This window comes from Gekko japonicus, unplaced genomic scaffold (genome assembly GCF_001447785.1).
Source record: "Gekko japonicus isolate JY-2015 unplaced genomic scaffold, Gekko_japonicus_V1.1 scaffold1211, whole genome shotgun sequence".
Classification (NCBI taxonomy): Eukaryota; Metazoa; Chordata; class Lepidosauria; order Squamata; family Gekkonidae; genus Gekko; species Gekko japonicus.
In genome coordinates this window covers 551,814-562,466 of record NW_015161990.1, presented here as the reverse complement: position 1 = coordinate 562,466, position 10,653 = coordinate 551,814, and the positions used below count along the sequence as shown (strand labels likewise).

Below are 10,653 nucleotides of genomic sequence, written 5' to 3'. Positions count from 1 at the left end.
GATGAAATATATTGTGAACTTAATCAAGCTTGCATTCAGGGACACTGAATCTCTTAATATTAAATGCTGTTGAGAGAATGGGGGAGGGCAAACAGCTCTTTGAGCTTCCAGAGGCCTCTGGAAGGCTGCAGTTGGGAACAGAATGCTAGCTGCTAGCTAAGAACCTTGAATCTGGTCCAGCGAGGCCATACATATTGATGCTCTCTAGTGTGTGCCTAAAATTAAAAACAACAACATACAAACCTGACTTACCCAAACTTTCCAAGGAGATGCAAGGCCATTGTTCACATTAGTGTTTGTCAGTCATTGTCATGATTTAATTTTATGGATACTTTGGACATATAGAGAGGATGAATGAAAGGAGACGAAACAAGTATACAAGACGAGTGTGGATGGGAGAGTTGGAAGGGGTCAACCTCAGCGAATGTACCTCAATCAGACTGAGGACATTTTTAGCAAAGGCCAGTTTGGGAGTACCCTAATTAAGTTAATAACAATGTACCTACCTATATAAAGTTTAAAAAATTTGGCTCTCAAAATAAATTTCAATCGTTGTACTGTTGATATTTGGCTCTCTTGACTAATGAGTTTGCCCACCACTGAAGTATACCAAGCTCTCAGAGTTGGGAAACGCAGCTCCATACCAGGACCAGATGGACTCCCTTATGGATTCTACAGGAATCTGGAGAATGACTTGATCCTGATCTTAACTGAAATCTTTAATGTGATGGAAAGTTGGTGGAAACTGTTATTAAGGAAAGAACTAGTAGGCACATTTATGAACAAAAACTATTGAGGAAGACTCAGCATGGGTTCTGTAAGGGAAGATTTTGTCTCACTAACCTGTTAGTGTTCTTTGAGGGGGTGAACAAACACATGGACAAGCGGGACCCAATAGATGCTGTTTACCTTGACTTCCATAAAGCTTTTGAGAAAGTTCCTCATCAAAGACTCCCAAGTAAGGTCAATAGTCATGAGATAAAAGGACTTCTTAGGCATTATTAGGAAGGGAATTGAAAACAAATCAGCCAATATCATAATGCCCCTGTATAAATTGATGGTGCAACCTCATTTGGAGTACCATGTACAGTTCTGGTCACCACACCTCAAAAAGTATATTATAGCATTGGAAAAAGTGCAGAAAAGGGCAACTAGAATGATCAAAGGGTTGGAACACTTTTCCTTTGAAGAAAGGTAAAAACACTTGGAGCTCTTTAGCTTGGAGAAACGACAGCTGAGGGGTGACATAATCGAGGTTTATAAGATTATGCATGGGATAGAGCAGGTAGAGAAAGAAGTACTTTTCTCCCTTTCTCACAGTACAAGAACTCGTGGGCACTCAATGAAATTGCTGAGCAGTCGGGTTAGAATGGATAAAAGAAGTACTTCTTCACCCAAAGAGTGATTAACACATGGAATTCACTGCCACAGGAGGTGGTGGCAGCTACAAGCATGGACAGCTTCAAGAGGGAATTCGATAAACTTATGGAGCAGGGGTCCATCAGTGGCTATTAGCCACAAGGTACAGATATGAACTTATAGACAGGAGCAAGTGATGCACTGTATTCTTGGTGCTTGGGGGGGGGGCAACAGTGGGAGGGCTTCTAATTTTCTGGCCCCACTGCTGGACCTCCTGATGTCACCTGGTATTTTTGGCTACTGTGTGACAGAGTATTGGACTGGATAGGCTTGATCCAACATTGGCTTCTCTTATGTTCTTAGGTTCTTAAATTATAATGAAAACTAGAAATGTGCAATCTAGTTCAAAGAGACCAATATCATACGAAGAAACCCTTAGAGCTTTTTACAATCTTTGAATTATGTAAAGGTTTTGGGAGAAAAGAACTTGAACAAGGAAACCAGGTGGAAACATTGGCAATGGTTTGACAAAGTTAATCCTCCCATTCCATAGATTGATGATTGTCTTTATTTCTTTTAGGGGTAAAGGATAAACAGAATTAAAGACAGATTTAAAGAAAAACAAGGGAGAAGATGGAGTGTTACACCAGTTTGGTGTCGTGGTTAAGTGCGTGGACTCTAATCTGGGAGAACCAGGTTTGATTCCCCACTCCTCCACTTGCACCTGCTGATGTGACCTTGGGTCAGTCACAAGCTCTGGCACAGCTGTCCTTGAAAAAGAGCAGTTTGTGTCAGAGCTCTCTCAGCCCCATCCACCTCACAGGGTGTCTGTTGTGGGGAGGGGAAGGGAAAGGAGTTTGTAAGCCACTCTGAGACTCCAAGTGAAGGGCGGGGTAGAAATCCAATCTCTTCTCTTCTCTTCTTCTTCAAACTTGATTTTTGTGAAAGCATAGGATATATGATGGTTGTATTTGATGTAGGACTTCTTATTTACTATATAATGGTGGTAATGATATCATTTGTTGTAAATGTTTCTATATTTCTTGATGTTTCTATATTACCTGAGGCTATTTTTTTGGATGTTCTCAGTTGTATTTTTAGATGTTAAATATGTTAACTGTGCTAAAATTTCCTTTATCTGTTAAAAATGTCTATTAATTCTTTAAAAGTTTTTAAAACGGTTTGAAAAAATTGACTTTTTAGAAAAAATGTTTGTTGTTGTTCAGTCGCACAGTCGAGTCCAACTTTTCATGACCCCATGGACCACATCACACCAGGCCCTTCTGTCCTCTGGAGTTTGCTCAACTTCATGTTAATTTCATCAATAACACTGTCTAACCATCTCATCCTTTGCCGCCCCCTTCTTCTTTTACCTTCAATCTTTCCCAGCATCAGGGTCTTCTCCAGTGAGTACTTCATTCTCATTTGAGCTTCAACTTCAGTATCTGGCCTCCCAGGGAACAGTCAGGGTTGATTTCTTTTAGGATTGACTGATCTGATCTCCTTGCAGTCCAGGGGACTCTCAAGAGTCTTCTCCAGCACCATAATTCGAAAGCATCTATTCTTCGGCGGTCAGCCTTCCTTATGGTCCAATTCTTGCAGCCATACATGACTACTGGGAATACCATTGCTTTGACCATACGTACATTTGTTGGCAGGGTGATGTCTCTACTTTTTATTATGCTGTCTAGGTTTGCCATCGCTTTCCTCCCAAGGAGCAGGCATCTTTTAATTTCTAGGCTGCAGTCACCCTCTGCAGTGATCTTGGATCCCAGGAACATGAAGTCTGTCACTGCTTCCATGACTTCCCCTTCTATTTGCCAAGGAGTGATGGGGCTGGATGCCATGATCTTAGTTTTTTTGATGTTGAGTTTTAAGCCAACTTTTTTGATGTTGAGTTTCAAGCCAACTTTTATAAAATGTTTATAAGTGTTTAAAATGCTTAAAATCTTTAAAAATCATTATTTCTAGTTATATGTTTGTACATGCTTACAAACGATTGTTGATTGTTGTATTTAGAGTTCAACTGGTTATTGATTTTTCCAATGGTTTTGTCTCGTGAAAGGTTATTTATAATAAAACTCATTATTACCTAACTCTTACCCTAACCCCAACCCCAACCAAAACCCTAACCCATATCAGAGTCTTCAGCATAGTGTGCAATGGAATCCACAGTAAAGACCGCAGTCTGCAGTCTCCAGTCTGCGTTATTATCATAGAATCATAGAGTTGAATGGGACCTCCAGGGTCATCTAGTCCAACCCCCTGCACAATGCAGGACATTTGTGAATATCTCCCCTTCCACACCCGCAGTGACAGCTGTTCCACACCCAGAAGATTGCTTCCTGACCCCAAAGTGGCAATCAGCATTTCCCTGGATGTGTAAAAAAGAGCCACGAAAAGTAAGTACTGAGGCAACCCTTCCTGTTCTCCCTCTCATGATCTGCCTAAGTTCATGGAATCAGCATTGTTGCCAGATGGCCATCTACCCTCTTTTCTAAAACCTCCAAAGAAGGAGAGCCCACCACCTCCCGAGGAAGCCTGTTCCACCAAGGAACTGCTGTCAGGAAGTTGTTCCTAAAATTTAGCTGAAAACTCTTCTGATTTAATTTCAACCTGTTGGTTCTGGTCCGACCTTCTGGGGCAACAGAAAACAACTCCGCCCCGTCCTCTATATGACAGCCCTTCAAGGACTTCAAGATGAGTATCCCATCACCTCTCAATCGTTTCCTCTCCAACGCAGCTTTTCACATTGTTCCCCTTCTTCCCAGTTAACGGCCACTACAGCAGACTTGTATGGGTAGGTTAGGCTGAGAGATCACAAGCCCAAGGTCACCTGGCAGGCTTTGGGGAGGGGCTGTGGTTCAGTGGCAGAGCCTCTGCCTGGCTTGCAGAAGGTCCCAGCCTCAATCCCCGGCAGCATCTCCAGTTTAAAGAATTGGGCAAAGTCCGCAGAGGAATGTGCAGCACAGGGGAGTGCACAGGGGAGTCTGCAGCAGAGTGTGGTAATGTATTTCAATGGAGCCCATGCAAGTCAATTTTTTTGTGTCTCCCATTATTTACAATGGACCTTCAGCCACTCCCATTGTTTTCAATGGGCAATCCTGTCATTCCTTTTAGTACATCCCATAATGGAGCACCCAGCGGCCATTCCCCCCACTTTCTGATTGCCCTGAAGTGGGGTGAGGGACTCCAAACCAGGGGACCCCCATCTCCAACTGGGAATTGGTAACCATAGCTGCTGGTGGGCCTGGGAGGGAGATTCCCTGAGGTGGGTGGGGGAAAATATTGCTGGATCTCCTGGCTACGATACAAATTTCCAGATAAACATCATCATAATCAATTCTTTTTGTCTACTCTTTCGCCTTGTTTCCCTTCCCTGCATTCCAGTGAAACAGTTCTCCCCCCCACCCATCTCTTTCTTTGATGCAAAGGGTGGGAAATGTGCATAGAATGTATTCCCTTTCACATTGGATTTTTGTTTTGAAAGATCTTCCTCCATGCTCTGTGGCTCCTTGAGATTGAGTTGCTGCCTGGGGTTCCCTTTCTGCTCCTCTACAAAACCCCCCAATTCTTCTTGGGTTTCTTGGGTGAAAGCCTTGGGGTAGCCTCTTTCCTCTGCAGCTCAAACATCCAGCTCACCCCACCACTTTCTGTGGGTCTGTTGCCTGTCCTTTTCCAGGACCGCTGCCTGTGTGGGCTTCCCTTTCTGCTCCTCTACAAAACTCCCCCCACCTTCTCCTGGGTTTCTTGGGTAAAAGACTTGGAGTAGCTGCTTACCTCTGCAGCTCAAACACCCAGCTCACCCTACCACTTTCTGGGGTTCTTTCCCCCAAAGACTGCTGGCTTCCAGCCTGACATCATGAATGCACGTCTGGCCTCATTGAGGACATTGTTGCTGTAGATAAGCATTCCATCTCAATGGTGAGGCTTGGGAGTCTTTCCAACATAGAGTGAGTCTGGGTCATCGGGTGCCGGGTTCCTCCAGCAAGGAGACCCACACACCCCTACTCGGGATACTTCAAGGGAACAAAACATAATACTGAAAGTGTGAGAGCAATGTGGGGAAGAAGTGAGGAATTGTCTGACCTTCTTCATGCATAAGGGATAAGTGATACTAATTAATAGCTGTAGACCATTACACCATTGGAAAAGAGAAGGCATTATTCCAAGCAATCATATACTTGTTTTGTTGCCCAGTGCAGAGATCTTTACTGTGAACTGGAAGTCCCGAGTCACGAGTATCACAGCTGCCAGAAGTTACAGCTATTGTTGTTCCACTGGCACCTTCTATCACTGTTGGTGGGAATGCCCGATAATTCAACATTTTTGGCAAGCTGTCCTGACTCAAATTACTGCAATCACGTCACAATCAATACTTCTAAAACCTGAGTTCCTACTTTTAAATCTTTGGGACCTGGTGGATCGAGTTGACGCACATGAAAATCTTATCTCCCTCCTTCTTAATTTATTTTTTTCATTTTTATCCCGCCCTCTGCACAAACGGGCTTAGGGCGGCTAACAAACAAGGGCACCATGTGCCAAGTATAAAACATTAAAACACATAAAAACAACCATTTTATCAAAGTTGAAGTGCTCACTGATGTTAATATTAATCATTTAGTCAAATAAATTAAATCAAGATGGTGATCAGTAGATGTTCCTCAAGCCCAAATCGGCAGTACCACTCCATCAGAATACTGTAACTCAATCTTATAGAGGGCCATTGATCTTAAATGGGCCATCCCAATGCCCCATGTTCCCATGAGGCAGTTGGTGGTGGTGGTGGCGGCGGCAGCTCCTAATTAAAAGCCTGGCGGAAGAGCTCCATCTTTCAGGCCCTGCGGAATTGTGAAAGGTCCCGCAGGCCCCTGATCTCCTCTGGGAGCTTATTCCACCAGGTAGGAGCCGCCACTGAAAAGGTCCTGGCCCTGGTTGCCACAAGCCTGGCCTCCCTGGGGCCTGGAATCACCAGTCGATGTTGAGCCCTCGACCGAAGTGCTCTCTGGGGTATCAGTGGGGAAAGGCGGTCCCTCAGGTATGTCGGACCCTGGCCATATAGGGCTTTAAAGGTAAGTACCAGCACTTTCAAGCGAACTCAGAAAGCGATAGGCAGCCAGTGCAGGGCTTTTAGCACAGGTCGGATGTGCTCCCATCTAAGGAGACCCATCAGAAGCCTGGTCGCAGCATTCTGCACTAGCTGCAGCTTCCGAATTTGCGACAAAGGCAGCCCCATGTACAGAGCATTGCAGTAGCCTAATCTTGAGGTGACTGTCGCTTGGATCACTGTAGCCAGGTCGACACGGTCGAGATAGGGGACCAACTGCCGAATCAGCCGAAGATGGTAAAAGGCCGACCTGCCAGTGGCTGCCACCTGAGGCTCCATAGTTAAGGAGGGATCCAGGAGCACACCCAAGCTCCACACCTCCGACGCAGGCACCTGGCTGCGGCACGACTTGCACTGGCTTCCATCTGCAAATCTACCTCTCCACCAACCTTGACGATGTGGTGTGATAAGTTATGGGACTAATTCTTTATGTATAAGATTTCTACCATTGTTGATTACTCTACGACAATGTTGTATCACCTGGCTTCCAACCTTAACTTATATGTCAGATCTTCTTCACTCTAACTGAAATTACCATTCCTGGATTTACTTCTGATATACTTATTGAATGATCTCTCCATTGGGATTCCCCTTGTTGATCAGAGCTTCCACTATTCATCCTATTGTGTTTGGTGGTTTCCCCACTCTTGGAAGCATAATTCATTACTTAGTTCATTACATCCATATTTACTTATTTTTTATCTGTATGATGTGCCTGTTTTGCTTCTAATACGTCGATATTTTGCCAACCTTTATGTCTCTACCACCATCCACATAAGCATTTAACTGCCCCCCCCTATTGCTTACGGATTCACTGGCTTTATATACAAATACGTATAGATAGATATATATATAGAGAGAGATATGATGACCATGGTTGTGTCATGACCTTATTATTAATAAACTTTATTTTTAAAAAAGTTACAGCAACATTGAGAGGAGCTCAGTCGTTCAGAGGAAAGAGGCACAAATAGATGTTCTATTTGAATATTCATTTTATACTGCCACAATTTATTTAGTTTGCAATTAAAGCACAACTTCCTAGCACTTAAGTATCCATGGCCTAAAGATATCTCAAAACCTTACACACATCTTATCATGAGCTTTGCACATTGTAGAACATGGGACTTTATCAATTAGAGAACAGCCCGTTACAGGGGAAAAAACAACAACCTTGCATATGTGGTCATCCAGAAGTTAAACATTTTTTGTTCAAACTTTGAACTCAGTGAAGGACAGATGCTACTGGCACTAGAAATTATTTCGATTTTCTCCTCCCAAGTTTTAAAAAATAATTCACCTAATACCTATTTAAACAGAAAGGTTTTACACTGGCTTCTAAAAACAACTAACAATGGGCTTTGGTGCCACTACTGAGAAGGCCCGGCCTGTGCTTCTAACCTGTCTAGTAGAAGGCAACTGGAATTTTATTGGTTTCATGGGCAGAAGAAAGGGGTGCCTGAGATTCTGGGTACCAGCTGTTTGCAAGAGAACTCACAACCTACATCCTGAATTGTGTCCAGATCTTAGGCAATCAGTACAGCTAACACAAACTTGAATATATGTTCTTGCATCTAGTGAAAAGAAAAAAAAACACAGCTGCATTTCTGCATTTTCAACTCCCAAATGCTACTGAGAAGCAGATGGCTAGAGAGCTATCAGAACTGAACTCACCATAGAATGGGCTTATATGGATAAAACCTGGTCCTAATTTCTGCAATGCCTTCAGTAAACAGTAACTGCCTCTCATCACAGGGTGGCTGCTATTCAGAGAAAATTCTGTTTTGTCTATGTCATAATCTGGTCAACAGTTTTCAGGGTCACCACTTCCGCCATTTTGGTTTGCAGCAGCAGTTAATGTGTATTCTGGCATCATTGGGGACTCCAACTATCACTCTATTATTATTTTATTTGTTCAATTTATACCCCGCCCTCCCTGCCGGAGTAGGCTCAGGGTGGCTTACGTAAACATATAAATAATAATTAGAAAATCATAAAACCTTCTGAAACCATACAAAATTATATGATAAAAGTGCTAGCAAGATCTATAGTTAGTATTGCTTAAATATGACGGTGACAGTCATATTGATATATCCGCTGGTCTGTCTTGGTCAGCTCATTGGTCTTTCCATACATATGCGGCAGGCACAGACTGTAGATAGTGAAACCAGGTAACTATATTGTCAGGGTTCTATTTCTTCCAGTTGTTGTTGGAGGCGGCTCCTTAATTGAAGGACTCATGGAAGAGCTCCATCTTGCAGGCCCTGCAGAACTGTAAGAGGTCCTGACAATCATCTCTTTTTTCTCCACAGGCGTTTCACTGAGTGATCAATTTAGACCTCTTTGACTAAAATGGAAAATGAAAGCAGATAAAAGGCTATAGGTTGAATCTAAGGAGAGACCGTAAATTTCTGTCAAATAAATTATTCGTTTACCCTTGCCTATGATCTGACTAATTTGCATCTTTCTTTCAGAGACAAGATGAACACTGGATCCCCGTCCTCATGGTGGTGATGGCAACAGCCAGGGCAGCTTGTTTAGCCAGCTTCATACCCTGAGGATAGCCTCCATCTAGTTTGGCTTTGTGTTACTGGCTTTGCATTATGTCATTCTAGGTTACCCATTTTTGTACTAAACTTCCTAAAATATTCATTATAACATTTTGAATAGTTTTTTATGCTTGTTGGTCTAAAGAAAAATTCCATGGGTTAACTAGGGCTGTTGCTCAGCTTTGGTGGTTGTTTTTAATTAAAGGTTGTGCTCGAGAATGAGTGAGTCTGTCTAAATTGGCCGCATATGATAAGGCTCTGCATCAAACAATACAATTTTGACACTCACTGCTTTGGAAATATTAAATTCCACAATTTGGTATATGTTGCTTAACACTTAGGAACTGAAATCCATGCCAATCCTGGCTGGGGGGAACAAGATGCTTCTTTTTTGACTGGAAGTTATTGACATTTTATTGAGCAAGGACTCCCCACGGGAAGCCACTGAAATGATTCACCTTAAGAAAACAATCCTAAAAAGAACTACTCAGAATCCTACTCTGGTCTATTCAAAGGACAGTGGATTCCACTGCAAGAACCCTAATCTGGGTGTAGGCACTACATCAGTTTTGGGGGAAGGGGTTGATGCAAGGGCTATTAAAAGGAAAACTGCAATTTTGTCCCTGTTTTCCTACCACATCCCACACCCCCCAACTTCTTCTCAAGTTTGAGGACATTTCAAAACCGTTTGGGGATTTGACGAGATGAGTTGTTTAAAAGGATGCTCAGAAGAAAACTAGTCTATGCCTCTGGGCCAGAGCCCGTCTTCACAAAGCCACTGCCTCCAAAGTGACAATCTCAGCAGTAATGCAAAGATCTGAAAAGTCTTCCTGAGACCTAGAAGCGTCCTGCAGAGTTTCACACCACGCGTCAATACCAGCTTTCAGGAGAGAGTATAAATCCTCTGGGACGCTGAAAGAGTAAAGCCGAACTCTGAGGTCCTGGCTTATCCGGCGGCAGGTGGCGTGGACAGTGAAGACCCTCAGCGGGGTCAGAGCCAGGCAGTTGCCAAGGCCCTCCTCGCGAGCAGGGAAGCTGTAGGCTGCCGGGTAGCCCAGCAGCACGCCGAAGAGGGTGCACAGGTTCCAGTCCGCAGAGAAGAGGGCGCTGGAGGAGGAGGAGGAGGAGGAGGAGAGGGCCCGGGGGGACGGGTCTCCTCCTCCTCCCGCCGCCAAGGCTTTCAGGTGGCTCAGGATCTCGGAGAGGTGTCCTCGGATGGCCTCCACGTCGGGCGCGGAGCAGAGGGCGGGGCTCGTCCTGGCGGCGGAGACGTCCACGAAGGAGACCACCGTGTCCTCGGCCAGCAGGAGCGCCTCCAGCCGCCGCACCGCCACGTCCACGTTGACGACCAGGACGTGGTCGGCGAGGCTCAGGACGTGCAGGCGGCCGCCTCCTCCTCCGAGGGCGCCGCCGCCGAGGGCCTGGAGCTGCCGGAGGTAGCGGAGGACCTGGGCAGGCCCGGCCGGGCTGTAGTCGTAGAGGAAGGCGGGCTTCAGGCCGGCGGCCACGGCCCCCACCTCCCCGGCCAGCTGCAAGCAGGACGGCCGCGACAGGCCTCTCTCCTTCGTCTTCTTCCTCCCCCCCGCGCGCAGGTGGCGCTGGGCGGCCGCCAGGAGCAGCCCGGGAGGAGGGGGGGGC

The 10,653-nt window shown here is 45.0% G+C and overlaps 1 protein-coding gene across 1 annotated transcript; it reads right to left on the bottom strand.

Moving 5' to 3' along the window:
- Positions 1–7,353: 7,353 nt before the first annotated feature.
- Positions 7,354–10,640, bottom strand: LOC107105426 (chromosome unknown open reading frame, human C1orf74; the record flags this gene model as incomplete). The annotated part of the gene is made up of 2 exons (XM_015405383.1): positions 7,354–8,813; positions 9,853–10,640. Coding segments are annotated over 2 exons (807 nt in total), but the record flags the coding sequence as incomplete, so codon positions are not given.
- Positions 10,641–10,653: the final 13 nt, after the last annotated feature.